The sequence below is a fragment of the Solea senegalensis genome, linkage group LG13 (genome assembly GCF_019176455.1).
Source record: "Solea senegalensis isolate Sse05_10M linkage group LG13, IFAPA_SoseM_1, whole genome shotgun sequence".
In the NCBI taxonomy this organism is placed as follows: domain Eukaryota; kingdom Metazoa; phylum Chordata; class Actinopteri; order Pleuronectiformes; family Soleidae; genus Solea; species Solea senegalensis.
This window is the reverse complement of record NC_058033.1, coordinates 2,278,302-2,299,971: the sequence shown is the minus strand read 5'-3', so window position 1 is coordinate 2,299,971 and position 21,670 is coordinate 2,278,302. Positions and strand designations below refer to the sequence as shown.

The 21,670-nt window shown below is 39.5% G+C and overlaps 3 protein-coding genes across 4 annotated transcripts; 1 reads left to right on the top strand and 2 right to left on the bottom strand.

Annotated features, from left to right (window-relative positions):
• Positions 1-178: 178 nt before the first annotated feature.
• tpst1l (tyrosylprotein sulfotransferase 1, like) lies at positions 179-8,289 on the bottom strand. 2 transcript variants are annotated; one of them, XM_044042916.1, is made up of 6 exons: positions 8,068-8,289; positions 4,693-5,370; positions 3,497-3,655; positions 3,124-3,377; positions 1,956-2,157; positions 179-1,102 (listed from the first exon to the last, which is right to left on the bottom strand). In XM_044042916.1, exons 2-6 carry the CDS (start codon positions 5,098-5,100, stop codon positions 1,067-1,069), a joined length of 1,059 nt encoding a protein of 352 aa, XP_043898851.1. In that variant the 5' UTR covers positions 5,101-5,370; positions 8,068-8,289; the 3' UTR covers positions 179-1,066. The 2 variants fall into 2 exon arrangements, with proteins under 2 accessions (XP_043898851.1, XP_043898852.1); XM_044042917.1 differs by having other exon boundaries at positions 8,161-8,289.
• A 3,265-nt stretch (positions 8,290-11,554) lies between these two features.
• LOC122779353 (calcitonin gene-related peptide-receptor component protein) lies at positions 11,555-14,185 on the bottom strand. The gene is made up of 6 exons (XM_044041567.1): positions 13,976-14,185; positions 13,399-13,435; positions 13,206-13,304; positions 13,001-13,095; positions 12,662-12,719; positions 11,555-11,900 (listed from the first exon to the last, which is right to left on the bottom strand). The coding sequence occupies exons 1-6, from the start codon at positions 13,981-13,983 to the stop codon at positions 11,754-11,756; spliced, it is 444 nt and encodes a 147-aa protein (XP_043897502.1). The 5' UTR covers positions 13,984-14,185; the 3' UTR covers positions 11,555-11,753.
• Positions 14,186-14,262: 77 nt separating this feature from the next.
• Positions 14,263-21,521, top strand: asl (argininosuccinate lyase). The gene is made up of 16 exons (XM_044041565.1): positions 14,263-14,358; positions 14,442-14,636; positions 16,247-16,330; positions 17,178-17,234; positions 17,321-17,418; positions 17,497-17,574; positions 17,678-17,755; positions 17,860-17,912; positions 18,290-18,352; positions 18,448-18,562; positions 18,701-18,785; positions 19,355-19,414; positions 19,518-19,601; positions 20,168-20,248; positions 20,584-20,690; positions 20,898-21,521. Exons 1-16 carry the CDS (start codon positions 14,344-14,346, stop codon positions 21,040-21,042), a joined length of 1,398 nt encoding a protein of 465 aa, XP_043897500.1. The 5' UTR covers positions 14,263-14,343; the 3' UTR covers positions 21,043-21,521.
• The last annotated feature ends 149 nt before the right edge of the window (positions 21,522-21,670 follow it).

Below are 21,670 nucleotides of genomic sequence, written 5' to 3'. Positions count from 1 at the left end.
CCCAACCCATGTGACCATGTTCATCATTGTAGCGTAAGGGTTTTAATGTTGAGCTTCATCTGTTTACTTCCTGTCAGGCTGTTTAAATTTTGCATCGCTAGAGGGCAGTATATCTCCGCTGACAGTCAATTAGTGTGGAGCTAAAATAGTGGTAAATAAAATACACTAATTACAGTTATAAAGGGTACATTTAGGGCATTTTTTTTATTATTCATGTCCAACATCATACAACAATTACAAATTCTCAATTCAGAGTAAACATTTTTCAGTTTCCTGAATGGCAAATGGTCAACACCAAAATAATTTATTAAGAAAATAAATGTACATCTTTAAAAAATATACAGTCATTATGCTTCATGGACACCGACTGACATCTCGGTAAGTAAAAGGTTTGTGTCAAGACACATTCACATTTGTGGAGAAGCCATAACCACCGACACACATGCTGAAATACTTGCAGGTACAAGGTGTAAAGATGCATTGAAATGTCTGTTCACTGTGAAGGACACATTGGAGAATGCAGAGAGAAGCAGTGAACCTCGAGCGGTTCAGATACAGTGTAAGGCCCGGTTCACACTGGGTGTGCATCGCGGCTGCAATTTGTAATTTTCTGATTTATCATAAACAGAAAACATCAGATGATTTCTATTTACTCAGACAAGAGAGATAATCTGCACAGCTGCTAAAATTGTTATAAAAATATAATATTAATATTTTTCATGTATTCAGATTCAGCTAAAATTACTGTAAAAGGGGCATTTTTAAGTAAAATTGCTGCTACAATGTCAACACGAGAAGTCTGAACACTTACTTCACATGGACACCGAAATGATAACACAACCACAGCCAGTGTGAATCAGGGCTAAGTGATTTAAACCCAAAACCACTTAAGGAATCTGGATTTTAACGGAGCCAACACTGCCCTCAAGTCTTAGTAAAAGTCAAAAATACACATGGGACAGTTTAAAAAAATGTTCATATGAGATGTAATTACTGAAGAGCTGGTCTGTTAAAGGTGCATTCATATCGTGGAGCCTGGAAAAAAAACGGATTTTCCTCCTCTTCCTTAACTGGAGTTTGAAGATCCGGCTGTTTTCAAACCCTAAGAGAAAGAAAAGATTCAGAGTTCACTGATGAGTAGAAATTGAAAGTTTATTTGCATTTGCACTCAAATGTTTCCGAATGTGGCTCCAATAATGATCATCTGGTTCCTTGTTTTTTTGGGGGGTCATTGAATACAGAATTTTTCCCTGCTTTTTACTTCAGATTTATGCGTTTACTGTTTGTTTTACATAACAAGCATAAAAGATTGTGATTCCTTTAACATGATGTGATACATTCAGTATATCTCAGTACAAGTAATCAGAAATAATAGTATGAACAAATTTGCTCCTTTAATAATTTGTACTGTAAATTGGGTCTTGGTGGTTTGTCCTTACAAAGTAGGTTGCGATATAAAAACGTTTGGTAAACAATGATCTCGATGAGTTATAATGGAGCGTAACATTGCTACAGTGTAGTCCAGACTGAGAATTTGGATGATTACATGTGCAGTGCTTTATTATACATTATATATATATATATATACACACACATATATGTATATATATATATATATATATATATATATATATATATATATATATATATATATATATATATATATATATATATATATATATATATACATATATACATGTATATATGTACATATATATATATATACATATATAATACCTGTTTTGATTTTTTTTCTCTCTTAATTAGTTCAGCTCTATAAAATGGTGGATATGCTTTTTTGTTTTATACCATTGTCAAGTCCACACTGGCGCTGACACAAAACAAGCAACTTGGGCTCAAAAATGGAATTAAAAAATACATTGCTTCCTAAATTTGAGTGTTTTACACCGAGTTAAAAAAAGAGAAAGAAAACGTCCCATTTGTCTTAATCTCACCTGTGAGTTGTTGAATGGTGATGCCAAGGGCTCTGATCTCGTGTAGTTTGGTGGGTTAGCGTGAGGGTCGTAACCAAGACGAGACAGCATGGGTGCGATTTCAGCCATGTCGTTTAACACATCAGAGGGAATGTGTCCCACCCACTTGGACAGGGCGTCTGTGTTGACCGGCTTAATCACCTGATCTGTTGATCGCTCGACCCTGTACGGACACAAACACCACCATCTTTTATAAAGAAGTGGAAAATCTCACAAGCAAATTAGCCAATACAGAGTGTCACAATTTGCCTAAATAACGGTCAAAGAATCTCTGTATTTTAGAGATTGTAATTTAAGTTAAGTAATGACACAAAGTCTTCAGTCTAAAGAAAATCAAGATAAACATAAGACTTCAGCTCAAATGATTAGTTCATGAAAGCTGAATTAAAGTTGTGTGACAAATCAAGAAAAAAGCCATAAGCATTAAACAAATAATTATCTACAATTTTTAAGGTGACGATATCTTTAACATATTGCTTAATCACGTGCACACAGGTTTTGCAGCCATTTGACATGTGTTTTGAGTGTTTTGGTTTGAACTCAGTATAAGGCTAAAAAATCATTGAAGTAGAAATATCACTGCTCCACATGTTATCCATCAGTCATTTTTTTTCACCTGACCTGCACCTTCGTGTTGCTCTTATCCTGCATCATTGATTTCAACTTGCAACAGTAGATAAAAATAGGTAGAACAGGTAAAAATAGCTCAGAGGTCACTGACTGGGGTTTGATTCCTGAGTCTGCTCTCTGACTTGCTGCTGTGGACGGATCAATCTACGGATCTGAGTTTTAAATTCCTTGTGTCACCTTTCTTTCACCCACATAAAGTATGGTCACGAAGAAAATGCATGTAATTCACTGGGACGGTCATTATTTAATTAAATCTGCTACTAGAGATGTATTTTTTTATTATATTGCTCATTTATAATTTTATACCTTACTGCTCTTTTCACATTTTTCTACCATTGTGCGTCACCTGTTGTTACCGTGTTTTGATTGCTTATTCTGTGAGATGTCAGTGGGGGTCTATATATACAAATGTATAATGTAATGTACTAAAGATTTCTGTATGTAGGATTGTTTCATTAAACAGCAGTGGAGGTGGAAATCTTACATGGCACATACTCACTTGGACAGAGACACACCACCAGCCTTTCCAATCAGCTCTTCGTGGTGCAGCACTGACAGATCCCACTGCAGGTCTAGGAAGTGAAGTAACTTCCTCATTTCCTCCTCCGGGTACAAGACAAGTTGCTCATAGTGAACAGGCAGACATCTGTCTTTCCCGGCTGCCTGACACTGGCTGAACATGGTGTCTACTGCGCTGCTCCACTTGGTCAGACAGTCCCTGTAGCTGGTCAGATCGAAGCCAGAGATGGTGACCTGTGAATGGAGAGATCATATTAACACAGGAGACATACACAGATATTGGAAAACTCAAAATGGAACTGGCGCTGGAACAAACTTGTCAGGTTTGTCCTGGTAATAGTAAACGAGTGTACCTTGCGTGATATCATGGAGTGGACCGTTGCCCGCCCGTCTCGTAGCATGAGCACAAATTTTGCTTTAGGGAAGATGCGTGCCAGGTATGACAGAGACTTCAAGGCAAAAGGGTCCTTATTGCAAAGGCGAGGTGCAGGTTCTCCATGGCCGACTATCACCTAGAAACACATGTGGGAAAATGGTGATTATTTTAACAAAGCTATGTTCTTCAGAACATAGCACTCTTGTTTTGTGATTTGTGTGCTTTTACTTGTCCCCTGGAACAAATAAAGTTTTATTAATTGAACTAAATTGAAAATTCAATTTTTTTCACATTCTTATTGAGACTCACAATAGTAACGCTTGGTTTTACTTTTAATGTAGATGATCACTTATGTATTTTAACAATTTGTACAGCTTTGAACACCTTGGGCTCTAAAAACTGTGACTGGAGAGAAAACTCGAAAATAAGAAGTGGATAAATCAATATTATTGTTATTACTTCATTAACTACCACTGATCCTTTGAACTGAAGGCTGGATAGTGTGAGGAAGCCGGAGTGGAAAAACACAAGTACATGTGAAACCAAGATTCAGACAAAGAACCTCCTTGTGGTGAGACACCAGTGCTCACCACCACTGTGCAGCCCTATGACTCAATGTGGATCATTTAAATCTATTTACATATAACCCAGCAAATATGGCTTCAACATGCAAACATGTTTGCAGATTAGCAGATGGATGTGTGCGTTTCAGGCTTAACCTTTTTTTTTTCAACAGACTGCATGACGCAGAGGTCAACCCATATGGCTTTTTCTGTGGCCAAGTTTTATAAATTAGGGCAGCAACTGGCTGATAAGTGATGCCAGTTTTTTGGCCCATATACTTAGCCAATTGTGTTTTTTTTCCTCCATTTAATAAAATATATATGTTTAATGTCAATAAATAAATTTCAAAAAATTGCTTCACTTCAGTGACCTGTTATCGAACAACATGTCTGCGCTGTAGTGCAATTATATACAGCCTTTTCAATAAAAATAATGCATAAACTTAACAGGTCACAACATAAATACATTTTTTTTACTGACACTGCAATTTTTATTTGTAATAATTGGACTATTAATAAATAATAATTGGCTAATGCTGATTTAATTTTTTTTTGATCAGCCCAACAGATAAATTGGTCTACTTCCAGCATGAGGCACTGACCAGCTCACCTCTAACAAGAACGCTCTCACCGCTGAATCCAACACCTGGTCAGTGACGCCTGCCTCATCCAATCGTATCCTCTCTTTAACAGAGCGACTCCAGGTGGCCCGCATGGCCAGGAGGCGAGGGATCACTCGGGTCTCTTCACCACAGCGCACGGCATTGTGGGCATCCAGCATGACACGCATGAGTGTGGTGCCGCTCCGGGGAAAGCCTCCGATAAAGATCAGTGGTGTTTCTTCTGGGAAGTGTTCAGGGAGGGGCAGGCTCTGATTGACTGAGCCCAGGTTGAGCTCCATCCATCGGTGCCGGTGGCTTTTTTGAGGGCACTCGATCCCACTCATGCCCAGGTAGACCAGAGACACAGAACAAAGAAGCATGCAGCCCAGCAGCAGGCTTGACCTGCTGGTCCTCATGGTGGCTGGGTGCGTTTGGAAGTCAAGAGGGCATGAGAATTAGGGGATCCTGCTTGACGCCTTCAATTTCAGTAAAAGGCAGTTGATGTAGTTTGACAGTCAGAAAGGGACAAGAGTGCAGCTGAGATGCAGAGAAAGCCTGGACAGAGGCCAGGGGGCTGCAGTTAGATGCTGACTGGGACTCCTCACTCCTCGGTAGGTCCTAGTGTTAGAGAGAAAGATCCAGGCTTGTTGCATTCCACAGCTGACCATTTCTTTTATCCATTGTCCCTACAGTATGGAAAACATGTACACAAGGAAGATTTGCACCAGAATTAGTTGATACTATTAAAACCAATTTGTAAAACATCTTACATAATTATTTCATGACTTGCTAAGCAACAAAAAACATTATTCATCTTTTTCTAAATGTATAAAACTGCAAAAATTAGCCACTGCCCCTCATGAACGTGCTACTGTAGTATCAGCAAGAAGGGTGCGATGGTGGCTTCTGCATTATTTTGCCAAGAACAGATGCACACACTTTCAAAGGACCTGAAATGCATCCACTCTGTTAACAATGATGCAATTCTGCAACTTCCCTCTGGCAGGCCACAGACTCTGAAGCCATATCAAAATTCACTGCGGCATGAAATGCAAACACACTCCGAGACAGTGTATCTGCAGTCACTAATTACAACCTCCTCATGTTTTCATTTGTGCTGACAGTTTCTGCCACGTTGAAACGCAGAGCCATTTGTTTATGGTCAGATTACCACACAAGGCTTTCATGCTACTTCCCCCCTTTATCTCCTAAGATGTGCACATGAGCAGTTTCATTCCTTTCACTATTATTACGATGACAAAACACACAAGTCTGACAAACAACCTCAATCCTCATAACTCTGACTTTAATAACTCTAACAATAATAAACATTATAGTACGGAAGCCACATTTAAAGTTCTACAACCACACTAATTCATAACACAAATAGCAGGTTTCGTAGGGAAGCTAAATGCAATATGTCCCCTTTTCATCTTGTTTGAATAGATGTGAAGGGTGGGTCACATCTGGATGCAACGTGAGAAAACCTCCTCTCTCTGTGCAAGAGTAGCCTGCCCATAAAATTCTGACTGACCATCAAAGCAAACAGGAAAAACAGCTGGAAATGAGGCCATCTCGACCTGGCAGCAGGGATACTTTCTTGGATGCTGCATTAATCGTGCTAAGTCCAGTGGTATACACAAGCTTTATGTGTAATTGTAATGCGCTTCTATGCAGAGATTAAGCCACTTGGAGATTTAGGCCAATGGTTTAAGATAGGCTTTGCTGCACACAAGGTTTTATACACATTATGAAATAAAAAAAAATTGCCACAGACAGTCATGTATTACAGAAGAGGCAAAAACAATAACTTTTGAAAAACTGAAAAATTCAGACAATAACTATCTCTTCAGGTCAGACACATAACTAAGAATTTAGTTAAATTGGTCACTCTAAATTGACCATAGGTTTGAGTGTGAGAGTGAATGGTTGTTTATCTCTATGTGTGGCCCTGCGAGGATAAAGCGGTAGAAAATGGATGGATGGTCATGGACGGACACATCAACCTACAAAATTGCTAAAATAACATCAAAGGCCCACAAAGCCACATTCCTTTCCTTGCAAGAATATTTAATCACTACTTTAACTGTTACGGTTGTAACAACAAGTAATCCTGCATTAATCATTTAAAGTAACCTTAAACTAAATTGATGCAATACTGGCTCCTACAAGGAAGTATTGACTTCCTGCCAAAGTCTAACAAAAATATGCAACCCTAGGCTTAAGTTAATATTTTGATATATTGTATTACAGTCGTTCATTTTTTCATGTGTATGAGCTTATGCTTTCTGCTGCTTCCTCCTCAGTGGTGGGGAGAAACTGCATCTGCATCATGAACAACTGATGCCTTTTCACTGAACAGGCTTGGTGCACAGTGGTGACATATGTAACCCACAGGTTGTCCAGAAAGCCTTTTTGTTCCTCAAAGTCGGGAGCAGTGACACTGATTTCCTGCTGAAGAAGGGAAACAGTGGGAGTGTCCAACTTCCACATTTTACCTTCCAGAGAACCTGGGGCTTTTACTGCTCTTTCTGCACACAATTAATCACACAATAATCAAAGCATGATGATGTGTGCGGACATTTAATGAGGTATTGCACTGGTACAGATTCCCAGGCCCAAAACTCCTGCACACCAGATAAGATGTTTGCTAGTGCTGCAATCGTTTGGTCCATAAAATGTCAGAAAATGTTGAAAATTGTTGAAATGACAATGTTCTCAAATTTTGTCCACAACCCAAAAATTAGGTTTTTGTTATGAGGAGCAAATTATTAATCATTGAAATAACACTCAAGCCAAATAAACAATTATCTAAATAGGTGATGATTAATATAGTAATTTATTAATAACTGATTAATCAAGTATTTGGTTTGGCACTAATGTTTGCTGTCAAAATCAAAAAACGATTCCCTTGCTGCAATCATCAGACCAGGTCTTCTGCTTTGACTATTTCATCAGATGAAGGAGAAAAAACTAAATTGGCCAGAGATCCATATCTTCCATATTGGTCGACATATACTGGCACGTAAATCATGTTGACTGTTGTACAAACTAGGTGCATGGTGGAAAGGTAAACAGGGCAAAGCTACAATATCACAGCAGCCAAAGATGTGTGTGTTACGGCAGATTAACGGGATTATAAAGCGAAGCGAAGCCCAGCAGCCACGAACATCTGGCCTCAATTCAGGATGTGTCTTGCCTGCGAAAAAATGTACCCGAGGCGGTCAGCCTCCAGGTGAATGACCTGTTATCAGTCAAACCCACCGTGACAGGACCGGCGGCCAACACACACCTGTCACTGCGTCCTTTAAACCCAAAGTGTCACACGAAGCTTCGCTAATAAGCGTTTTTGTCTTTATAACTGAACAATTGTGTTCACTCACCAGTGTCTGTGAAACTGCCCAAATCTCGAGGAAAAACACAAGTGACATACGAACGAAGAGCTGCTCTTTCCGCACAGAGAGGACGCTGTTTACCTTCATGAGGAGACGCTACCGGTGGAGGTCACGCAGCGGAAACGTCTGCGCCATTTCGTGATTTAAAAAACACACACACACACACACACACGTTCACTCTGAAGTTTGTACCGTCTCTGTGGTTTAGGGGGGAAAAAAACACAGCGAGCACGAGCGCGAGCGCAGACAGGCAGAGCAAGTTGAGCGCTGATTGGTCGATGGGACGCTCTGAATTCGACATCGCATCTGTCTGGAGGAATCCGATTGGTGTGCGTGTTAAAGGGCAATTCCGCCACTGTTTCTTCCCCTCCTTCACACTGGAGGCTAAAATGACTTAACCTCATCGATTCGTATTCTCTCAATTAAAAGCCCACAATGGGAAATTCAATCTCAGCATGGGATTTAGTTTAGGTTACCCGTCTCATTTGATTCATTTGGATTTTATTCTTCGACAGATTTTTGTTCACATTCTTTATGTATGTGTGGTTATATGTGTGTATGGCTTTGTTTATCTCCTCTTACATTTAGTTATGCGCCTGATACCATATTGCTGTCACAATAATTTCCCATGCATATCGACTTGATAAAGAGACAAATTGTCCCATTGCATTTCATTTAAATTTAGTTAGATGTACGTTATTCAAATAATAGATTATGATATATTGATTTTTATTCATTTCAATTTGCAAAGCACTTATCCTGAAATGGGTCATTCATTTAGTTTGGGGTGTATTTTGATAAAGACTGTATATTACTATTACTAGCACTATTGTTTTTTTGGTTTCTTGATTTTATTTTGCACAACAAAACACAAAAGCAGCGAAACAACAATAAAGACACACATCGCGCAGGAGATATTCAGAAAACCCTTAGTGGAATCACTCCTTAATATATAAAATATCAGTGAACACAAAAGTGCAGTGATTCATACTACTGCACAGACAAGCAGCAATATCATTATTCAAAAGGTAAGCAACATAAATCAAAAAAAAGAAACATACAGCAAGTAAAAAAAAAGCGTAATACTTTCTCCTATGGATCTTCATGACAGATTGCGGCCTCTGTGGAGGAGTAAAAACATAACATGACCACTGAACAAGAAACATGAATGATGCAACAAAGCAAAACATTTAAAGTACAAAATTGTTATTATTGCTATTGTCCTATACCATAATGAAATAATTTTTCTTTTCCTCCACTGCATTTATTTTAAATCTTTAGCTACATGTTAATGTGCAATGATAATAATAATACTCTTTATGTATATAGAACGTTTTAAAACACGGTGCCAAGGTGCTGTGCAAGAATTAAAATCTGGAATAATAAGCGGAGGGAAAGCTTTTTTTTCTATCAGCCTTTTGGCATGTAGAGCAGATTTACCTTTGGTATTTAAGTGTCTTTTATATGAAGTGCTGTAAATATACTTATGCAAAGTAAAATCTAGAGTTAAATGTAAGTGGATAGACTTGATGACCACAGGTCCATAATCAACAGAGAGGAAAAACAAAGGAAATTTCTTCAAAAATGAAAGTTGTTTGGAAAAATCTGGCTGATCTCTACAAGTGCTGCTGCAGCCATTGGATTTGTTTATTTCTTGCGTTTACTCTTCTTTAGAGATTCTCTGTCAGATTAGATTTGAAGTGTTTGTGAAGTGTAAACATCAGATTTGAATCTGGACTTTGGCTGACTTACTCAACAGCATGAACAGACTTGTTCCTAAATCACTGCAGCCCCCCACACACACACACTTGCAGTGTTGAAAAGTGAACCATTACCCCAGTTGTGTGACCTCTGGTCCCCTCTTAATCCAGTTGCATTTAGCCTTCCTACAATTCACAGCAGTCTTATACCCTATTCCCATGATCAAAACAACCATTTACACAAGTTTTATCCAGTATAAATGTATTTATAGTATATGGCATTTATATGACTTTTAGACTCAGTGTGTGTCCATGTAGCCATTCTAACATAAAAGTTTGCTGGGTTTTAAGTTTTATCAAACTATATTTTTACAGCAGTTTTACAGTTTACACATATAATTAGAGTAATTGAGGACTGTATCTATACATTAATTAGGTTAAAGTGTGTGTGTGTGTGTATGTATAAGATACCTGCATGTGTGAGTAAAAGGCATTGAACATAACAACATTTAATCTCTATAATCTTGCCTTGACACGGTGTTCTGAAAGAACAGGAAATGGATTTAATGTATTAACAGGAAACCCAAAACAGAAAAGTATGAGTCTAACAGAGGAGCACATCCTTCCTCAGTTATTTCACAACATAGCAGAACAGAATTACAACCTAATCCAGAGCTGTGGTTTTGTGCATCAGCCTGCAGTTTGTTAACATTGTGTAATTTGTGTGGCTGCAGAACTCCAAATCTGTAACATCTCACAATGATGATTAAACCACTCCTAAATAATATAATGACCGATGTGTTATGTTTACGGCATCCCACTGGTGGTTTCATTTTAATACTGCATACACTGACCTGCTGATAATCCAGAGAAAAAACGGTGACACCATTATCAGAAAACCTTTAGACTGTAGCGATTCAGCTTCAGTTCCCTCATCTGTGATGTTGCACCACACAAAACCACAAGTTCCCATTTGTATATGTTGTGCAGGTGTTGTTTAGCACATTGACACACAGAAAATGTCTTCAGGTCTTTATGAAAACAAAATGTGGCATTGACGTGCTTGCTTGCTGAACGTGTTATTAAAAGGTGACAAAAAGCTGCAGACGCACTTCTGCTGCTTTTAAATCTGTCTCCTGTCGTTGTTATTAAAAAGCCACTCTAATCCTGCTGTCTGACCAACTGAAAGTTTAATTGCATGAGTGACACAGTATATTATATTGCTGGAAATCATACATTTTACAAAAGCACTTATTTTGAAACTGGCACCTAACATTAAGTCAGAAACCAAAAATACAATATGTGCCTCGGCAGGAAAATGACTGTATGTGATGTGAAACAGAAGGTAGACGAGTCGGGTACAAAACAAGTCTTTGACTCAATGACTCACTGTCCAAACATCTCATTTATGAAAGTGTGCACATTTGATCTCAGTCACCAGTGAAATCTCAACGTGCGAATTTCCTTTAAGGCTGCAACTAACGATTCCTTTTACAACCGAATAATCTGTCGGTTATTTCCTCGATTAACCGACTACTTATTTGGTCCATAAAATGTCAGGTGTTGAAAAAAAAAGTTGGTCAGTGTTTCTAAAAAACCTGGAAATGATGTCTTCACATGACTTGTTTTGTCCACAAACCAAAACGATTTATTTGTTATATGGAGCAAAGAAACCAGAAAATTCAGAAACCTTGTTTTAACTATAAAAAAACCCCACAACTCTCAAACTGATTAATCAATTATCAAAATAGTTGACGATTAATTAAGTTGTTGTAGCCCAGGTTTCCTTCCATTCATGAAATGAGTCACATTTATGTGAATAATTTCATGATCGGGTAAACTGAGCCATGGTTGAGCAGCCATTTTGGATCTTCTCTGTCAGCAGTTCGACAATGATTCAAAGTGACCCAGGCAAATGCAACCAGTCCAGTCCTCTAATATTTATGCACTCCAGTTCTTCACCTGTGGGTCACGTCAAGATTGTTCACCACCTTCATCCATCTCTTCTTCAGCCGGAGCTGCGTTTTCCTGCTCAGGGTCACCAGGAAGGATGCCTGAGACCGTCTGGATGAGTTCCTCGATCTGTTCCTCGGATAAACGCTCCTCACTCTCTTCCACCAACTAAACGCAAGCAGGAAAAAAAAACACAACCATATTTATCTGTGTCTGTGAAAAGGTTTTCCATTTCTGCAGAATTATTAAAAAGGCTATCTAAAAATAATAATTGATCCAATGACAACGCAAAAGGGGACACTTATTGTGTTGAACCTGCACAGAATTATAAGCTGAATGTACATCTTTTTTTGGCTTTATTGGGTTGTATTGAGGTTAATGCTGATTCAGCTCGTCATGAACAGCTTTTATGTTTTGGTTTAATTAGCTGGCTGATGTTTCATTATCAGCAAAGAAGCTCTCTGACACATTATGCACTGTACGATCAGTACCAAATAGTATTAGTTTATAGATTTGAGTTTAATGTATGTCAAGCTCCTTCCTTCAGTTTTAAGGAGCTCTAAATCCTGTTTTCTGAAGCAAAGTAGTCATGGAACAGTACTGTATGTCAGGCATGTTGTCTGATTGCCAGTTTTAGTCAGACAATGGCCTTAGCTTGATTAACCTGTGCATGTAAACGTATGACTGATGCTTTGCACCTCAGTGTGTCCAAATATCTCCAGGGATTTGATGTATGAAACCCTCAACATCTGTATGCCTAGACGTGTTCTGTGATCATAAAACTGATACGCAGCCAAATGTTCTGAAAGTTTCAGTAACTGACACTCTGGACTCCAATACACCATACGCCAGTTACAACGAGATAAAGACAAGTATATTATACAAGGTACTGTAATAAGTTAACACTAACTGGTGAAAGGAAAACTTACAAGCTGGATTTCCACTGCTGTCTGCGGCCGGTGGTTCAGGAGGTGCAGTTTCTCCGCCCTGAAGATACAAAACATTATCACCACTGTTTACATATTATACAGAACAATGCATACACCGTACACAATAAACTGTATGCATCCATTAAATACAAATAGCAATAGCAAGTATGACAGCTGAAAACAGGTTGGTTTCTGACTGAAAACACAAAGATGCACCCACAAAACATTTCAACCCACGTCAACACATTTAGAATAATAACATCATCCACAAAAGTTACCAAAATGTTATGCACCGCAGCTTTAACACGTGAAAATCTGTCTCAGTGTGCTCATACTAACTTGGTCAGTTTATGAGGCATCATGGTGGTGAGGAACTCTTTGACCACCTCTGGACTCTGTCTGCTGCATGGCGTCTTTGACAGGTAATTGAGTGTCTGTGACGAAAAACATATAAAAATAACTTTTGCTCAAAGTGCAAATGTGACAAACCAGGCAAAAAGAGGAGGTTAAAGTCAGTAAAGTGAATTTGAAGATGTGAGCCGACCTCATACATGATGGTGTTTAAATTCTGCTGCCCGGAGCTGTTTTTGTTCTTCCCACTCTCTTTCCTTTGTGCCTTCAGATCTGTTAAGAGTTTGAACACCTGCGAAACACACAGATGACCAAATATGACAATTAGGTATTTTTTCATCGCCTCATTTAAAACAAAGAATGTTGAAGGTAGATAGAGAACACACCTCATAGTTACTGAGCATAGCAGCGTTAGCATTTTTCCTGAGAAGAGAAAAACACAATGCTCATTATTTTGACCTTTGAAAAAGTGGAACCAAATAACTTAAACACATGTGTCAACATTCTCACTCTCAGACTCTCAACCACACTTCACAGTCTTCATTTAGTGAGCTATATATGTTCATGTGTTGCTAAAGTCACATGATGACACCTGAGCTCTCTGGTCACTGAAGGAAGGAGGAGGTGTGGCCGAAAGCTGTGAACTTTGTTTGGTGGTAAATTGTTAATGCTGCGGGTTAAAGCGATATAAAATTGTAATGAACAGATGGATACACAATGTTTGCACGAAATGCATGTTCTTCTGTGAATGAAAAAAATGGTGAATCTCAACATGATTATCCCTACATTCGACCACAATCGGACTCAAGACACTTTAAAATGCGTCATGGAACCAGGGTTTCCCACAAAGTGAAGCCATTCTTAAGCTTTAGCCCAGCTTGTCCCTTTGTGAAACACTAAACGTCACAAACAACATAATAAACATACGTCGATAACAAATATGCAAAAAATAAAGAAACTTACACTTCCATTATGCCAGGCTTTCAGGTTTGCTCCGCTGTACATACTCGTCCGTAAGGAAAAGGTAGTCCAGGTCAAACGTTCCGCCAGAATCAAACCGCGTCGTTTGAAGTATATCGAGAAAAAAACGAGAACAAAAAAATCTATGAAAATATTTAATCTTGACTTATATTTTTTAATTTACTGAACACATTGATGTTTTAATGAGAACTTTGTCCACACTCGTCATAATGCAATACGTCACGTGGCTCTTTTAAAGTGACAGTAGGAGCGGGTGAGAGGGGGAACGCGACAGTTCTGTAGTCTGGTTATAACCAGACTGCAGGCTCGATTGGGTTCGTCCGGTTGATTTTAACGGAGTCAATACAAACATGGCCACTTCAGAGGTAAGAAGAACTGGCCTCAATGTGAGCTGAAGGTAATCATGATCGGTGTAAACAGCTCTGTCTCCCTTGTCTTGTCTCATCAGGGAAATAAACTGTGGGGAGGTCGTTTTGTGGGAGACATCGATCCGATCATGGAGAAGTTTAATGCATCTATCGCTTATGACCAGAGGATGTGGGATGCTGATGTAAGAGGGAGCAAAGCTTATGTGAAAGCTCTAGAGAGGGCGAAGCTGGTCTCTACTGATGAGATGAACCAGATCTTACACGGAATGGATCAGGTACCCTCACTTTTCAAGGTCCAGGGCCGGCCCAAGACTTTATGGTGATCGAGGGTCCTACTGAACCAGTGTCTTTGTTTGTTTTTTTAAACCTTAAGTCACAAAAGTGGACTAGTATTACTTTGCATCTTCATATTCAAAGTGAAGCACTGAAATCAAACAAGTAAGCCAGTTTATTGACATTCCTGAAATCTCAAGCAAGTTCACTTTGCTATATTGTGACTGATAGTCTTATTATTTGCATACAAAAATGGAAATCAGAAGTACATTTACACATATGTACACATTTGACTTGGTGTTTTGGTGCATTTAAGTAGAATAAAATTAGAAAGAGAAATACAAAGCTAAGATGCAAAAAATGCATAAAGTAACACATAATAATTATCAATTATAATAAAAAACTAAACAAAAACAGTCTGAAACAATGACAATATTTTATCCATCCAGAGTGTAACACTGTCAATGATTTTGTCATGACTGTTAATAAGTATAATTCCACAAAATTTGTTTTACACATGGAACCTTTTGTTTTCAGTTGAAGGTTTCTATTGTCCTCGTTTGTTCTGTCCCTTTCTGCTGTGACACACCATGGAAGAGGAATTTCACGTGTGACTGACTTTTTTGTTTTTATATGCACTTTTTGTAAGTAATTTAATAGAGACTGCGTCCACAGCCCTGGCTTCTTGTTCATTACGTTCATTTTGCATGTTAGTTTGGACCTGCACATAATGTTTTCATTTTCAGCACAAACGTAATCCTGTTTCCAAAGCTCTAGTTGTGCTTTATCTCCATAACAAGAGCCACTCCCTCACAGACAGTGTATAAGGTGTAACTATGACGAGCTCTCATCCTCTTAGCACCTGTGAGACCAGTTATTGTCTATTCTCTTAAAAAAGGAAAAAGCTTAAGCAAACACTGTTTACTGACTTTAGATATAATGTTTGTGATATTTTGCCAAAATCTATAAAGCTCCAAGCACTGTCAGTGTGATGTGTTTGTGCTTCACTGTTTGTCCAGGATAATAGCTGACAATGTGCCAGTAGGTAAGAGTGTGTAGGTGTTAACACATCATGTGATAGACGTGAGCTGCCAAGCGACGGTAGTCACTCGTTTACCCTGTGTGACACAGTCACTAGCCAGGTTTGGGCAGGTCGTGTTACCATAGCACACTTTAGAAAGTACTTATAGCACGCAAACCTCCACCAAGGCCACTCAGTATACCACAGTGTTGATACACACTTCACTGTCTTTTAAATCCTAATAATCCTAATTCTGGATCCAGATCATAATCAAAATGTAATATTTCTTCCTCAAACCATCGCCTACAGTGCTTAACACATTTATTAGACCACCTGTCATACAAATTAGAAAACAGAAGGCTCTCAAAAACTTATGTAAGAAACTGAATTCACCTTGAGCTGATCTCTGAGAAGTCAGAAATGAATCAAGCGTAACATTCAACCAATAAAGCTAATCTTTCTGTTGATGAATGATTACTAGTACTATTTCAGCGTCTTTCAACTTAGTGATTACACTTCAATAATGTCGCTTATTATTATTATTATTATAATAATAAAACAATGACAGTTTTTGTCTCCCTACTTCTTCAGATTTCAGAGGAGTGGTCCAAAGGTGTTTTTGTTATCAAACCGGGAGACGAAGACGTTCACACTGCTAATGAGCGCAGGCTAAAGGTGAGGTTCGTAATCCTGTGGGAGTGAATTCAATTATATTTCACGTCGGAGCTGATTTGTGACAAGTGACATTTTTGTGAATGGAGGCTGCTGTCAGTGAAATCCTTTTGTAAAAAATCTGTATTAAATAGTCCTAATCCAGAGTATTTTGGTCAGTGATGGGACTCTCTCGGTCTTAAGCCCGTAGTATACTTACAGGGTCAGCGATATGTGACGCAATATGCGTGACACTCCTGTATAAATGTAGGAGGAACATTTTAAGGAGTTATTATCAGGAGTCAGCAGTTTGGGTACTGGTGTGAGATTAGGCGGGAAGGGAATGACAACAGCAGCAACGGACAGGAAGTCCATACGTAATAGATAAAAAGTAGGGAAGTTGTTAAAGCTGCAGTGTGTGACTTTGGGGGTGATTTTTGTTGTCAGTATTCCGCCTCATGTCTTTGTGAACAGAAAAAATGTCACAGTATTTGCCACAAACTTTGCATCCTTAGTCAGATCTGACTGAGGGAGCATTCGTGTGCATACACCGGTAGCGCAGGGGCGGGTGGAGCCAAGGAGGATTTATTCCATCAATTTGCTGATCCCCCTAATTTCTTTTTACTGATTTATTTATTTATTTTTACTCCATTTGTCCATATTATTTTGATTGAAAACAAATCTTTAATAAAAAAAAAAAGGTTACACACTACAGCTTTAAGTAATAAGGGATAAACACGTAAATGGATACAGTTTTTCTTTCTTTCAGTTAGGATCTATAAACACGCTGATTCCATGTAGCCTTGAAGACTTGCGGATGGCGGTGTTGAAATATTGTCACTCACTGTCCTCTGGCTGCCTCTTTTCTCAGGAGCTGATTGGTTCACCCGCGGGGAAGCTGCACACCGGCAGGAGCAGGAACGACCAGGTTTGTTTGAAACCACATTAAAAGTGTCACCACTGCGTTTTTCTTTCAGGACGCAGTCCGTGCATTATTCTCTTCTGGTTGACCAGGTGGTGACTGACATGAGGCTGTGGCTGAGAGATGCCATCACGACCCTCACAGAAAATGCCCTACAGCTCGTGTCTACCATGGTGGAGCGAGCAGCAGTGTAAGACAAAGACACAGTGGCACATGAAACCTCACAACTTCACACTTTTCTTAAAACGTGTTGCTCTCTGTTTCTCAGGGAAATTGACGTCCTATTTCCGGGTTACACTCACATGCAAAGAGCTCAGCCAATAAGATGGAGCCACTGGATTCTAAGGTGACCTCGAAACTTTTCAGGACAGTGCAAGTCTCCCACCTTTTCTACTCACACGATGTGTGGTTCACTCCAGTCTCATGCTTGTTCCTCCATGTGTTTGCAGTCACGCTGTCGCTCTGAGCAGAGATGTGGACCGGCTTCAGGAAATCAAGAAAAGAGTTAATGTTTTACCCCTTGGCAGGTAAACTGTGAACACACACACACACACACACACACACAGTCACTGCCTCACAGTGTCTGATTTTCACACAGTCTGTTAATGAAATTGCTTCATGTCATTTTCAGTGGTGCCATCGCTGGAACACCATTCAACATAGACAGGGAGCTGCTGCAGAAAGGTACAAAAACAACACACATATTAACCTAATTAAGACACGTTAATATCTGAATATTTACCTTAAAAGGTCCAGTGTGTAGGATTTGGGGCGCGTATAACAACACAAGTTGCAAATAATAATATATTAGAGCGGGAGAAGCCAAGAAGGGTGGTTTTTGATGGAGACCTCCATGTTTTACCATCGTTTTTGTTTATATTTAACCAGCGAGCCACTGTATGGAGTTTCTCACATACACTGAGATCGGGAGGTTGACGCAAAACTTCAAACGTGTCAATGACAGGGTCACAGGATGTTTTCACTGCCCCCAAGTGGCCAAACATGTCAACTGTTGCAAGTTGACATGTTTCTGCACCATTTCTCCTTCTGTGCATGTGCAGAGTTGGCGTTTGAGGACATCAGTCTGAACAGTATGGATGCAACAGGCCAACGAGACTTTGTTGGTATGTAAACGTTATTATTAGAGAAAAAGACTGGAAGAAAGATTGTTTTTAAAGTTGCCTCTGTCTGCGTTTTCGGTGTGTTTTGCTTCTTAAAGCCGAGTTCTTGTTCTGGGCTTCTCTGTGTGTGACTCACCTCAGTAAAATGGCTGAGGATCTGCTGCTGTACAGCACAAAGGAGTTTTCCTTCATCACACTGTCCGACGCCTACAGGTCAGCCTGCGTTTTATTCTGTAAATCACAGTTAAGTCGCTCATTTTGTTGTATTTGCAAAGCTGCAGAGCCTAATATTCCTAACCAATTAATGCAATTAAAATAATTCTACCCGTGCGTGTGTGTGTGTGTGTGTAGCACAGGCAGCAGTCTGATGCCCCAGAAGAAGAATGCTGACAGTCTGGAGCTCATCAGGAGCAAAGCAGGTCGCGTCTTTGGCCGAGTAAGAGTAAAACATAGACTACTGTTCTCTTTTCCCTTAAAAGGATGTCATGAAATGTAATATGTTTTGAGACTTCACCCTAGGGCAGTTAGTGCAGCTAAAGTGAAAATCATGTTTCTCTTTTATTGACGTAAAAAAAGGTTATTCTTTTTGTGCCGAAAAGTAAATAGGGCAGTGAATTGGCCTGATACAGGGATGACGATACAATATGTTGGGATACTAAAAAGCTGAAAAATTATCATTTAAACAATAAACAAATAAATGCGGTAGGAAAAATTCAGGATGGGAATAAGTATTGTTATCGGTCAGATATCACATGCTTCACTATGCACTGTAAAAATGTAAATACAAATCAGCAAAAGCATTTTAGCATTTAGTATGGAGTTTGTGATATCGTAACGGACAAACAAAAATATTAATATAGTATATAATTTTAAATATTTGCCTATCAATACTAGAATTCATTGAAGTCTCTCAACATCAAAAAAGCAGCAAAGTGATTAATTACCTTTCAGAAATAGACCATTTTCATCTTTAGAATCACATTCAAACATCTGTCTGTTTTCCAGTGTTCAGGTTTCATGATGACAATGAAGGGCCTGCCCAGCACCTACAACAAAGACCTGCAGGTATCAGCGTTTCTGTGCCCTCACTTCACATCCACAAAAATTCCCTGCGCTCTTGAACCCTCTTTTTCTGTCACACCGTCCATGCGTTTGCTGCCCTCTACAGGAAGATAAAGAGGCCATGTTTGACTGCTTCGACACGGTTCATGCTGTGCTGCAAGTGACGTCCGGGGTCATGTCAACTCTGCAGGTCAGAGGTTCCCCGTTAATTGTGAACATTTTGCGGTTTGCTTACTGTTTTTTATTCCCCAGATAAAGACATTTTAAAGACGACACAGTCCACACACATCACTTTACTCTGTCAAGGCCGTAACGCACTCAAACACAGTGTGGACCCAAAAGCACGAAGCAGAGGCAGAGATCTCAGGTCAAAACAGAGGAGTTTTCTTGGTCAGGCAATAAATCCAAAACAGGCTCAGACAAGCGTGAGCCAGGCAGGGAACAAGATGAAGCGGACGTGGAACTCCAACAAGGAAACACACATGACGCACAGGCACAACACAAAGGGAGGAGGGCGTGTTTAAAGGAGCATGAACTAATTAACACCAGGTGCAGACAATCAGGGAATCAACGAGAGACACGACAGATTAAGCGCAGACAGGAAGACAGAAATTCACGTGCTTGTTTTAGGAGGACCGTGTTATGGTGTTACATTAACGTATATGTATATTCTTTGTATATCTGGGGCGGGAATAAATAACGCTGAGGACTTTTTGAGATTTTCAAAAGACAAAATGACAATGCTTTGTGTTTCAGATCAACCAGAGTGTGATGGAAGCGGCTCTCAGTCCTGACATGTTGGCGACTGATCTGGCCTACTACCTCGTCAGGAAAGGGGTGAGTAGATGAAAGCTGTGGTGTCAAATTTGCATTTAACTCATTATAGATCATTATATAAATCAGTGTTACCATCACATGGTTTATGGTCAGGGTGGGCGCTTCAAGCTAAAATACTAGTCAGCAATCGCTGGGTTTTAATTATTTCGTACTCATTACTCAGTGTTACATTCATTCATTCATCTATGCCAATCCCAGCTGACATAGAATGAAAGGTGGGTTACACACTGGACAGGTTGGAAGTCCAACCCACGGCCACATAGACACAAACAACCATTCACTCTCACTCCTACAGTGAATTTAGAGTGTACAATTTGTGTTATTCTTTGTTGTAGATGCCTTTCAGAGAAGCCCACGGTGTCTCCGGTAAAGCTGTGTTTATGGCTGAATCCAAAAACGTGACACTGAATCATCTCACCGTGGAAGACCTGAGTGCCCTGAGGTGATTGTCTCTCTCTTCATTAACAAATAAACCAGTGGTTCTCAAGCGTTTAATACCAAGTACCACCTGAGGAAATGTCGAGCTCTCAAAGTAACACCATTATCAGTTTGAGAACCATGGACACAAACATCTATTCAAATAAAAATGTCTCTCTTGTACCATAATCACCTCCCCGTGCTTGTTCCCTGTGCCTCTCGTGTTCCGCAGCCCGCTGTTTGGCAGTGACGTGTCGTCAGTGTGGGACTACAGGAGCAGCGTGGAGCAGTACAGCGCCCCTGGAGGCACAGCCAAGAGTAGCATCGCTGCACAGGTGGAGCACCTGAGGAAGTGGCTTAAGAAACAGACACATTGACCTTGGCCCAAAAATGAAGAATCAGGTTTACTGCCACATTTCATCTCCTTCCTTACTCAATCACACGCCTGAACCACATTCAGTGATTTTTAGGGACTTCTATTTTATATTTAGAATTTGAATGCACGTTACAGACTTATAGCAGAATTTTTGGCTCTGACTTTGTCGTATGTCTGTCTTCTGTCTGCGATTGTCAGAATGGAAAATGTAAACGGACAATAAAGTATTATCTTATCTTAATGAACGGTCAAATTTAAGGTCAAAATAACCTGTCCAGGGTGTAGAATCTCAATCTCATCAGTTATGAAGGAGCCTGTTCTTTGGGGTCAGATTGAAGTGACTTGATTTCCCATGAATTGACTCAACACCCTCCCATGTTTCACACGGTCACACGCAAACAATGAAATCAAGACCAGACTGATGTAAAATAGGGGACACAAAAGCAAACAATAAAGACCACTTGTGTTTTTCCAGCCTAATGAGTGGTGATGTCATTTAATATCTATCACATTTCCCCGCGTTGTCCCTCACAAACACGTGTTATTTAAAGGGACTGTATGTAAGGTATGCAACTAGAGTTTAATAAAGACCTGCGCTTGCCAGTTAGATTGATAATCCAATCCAGTAT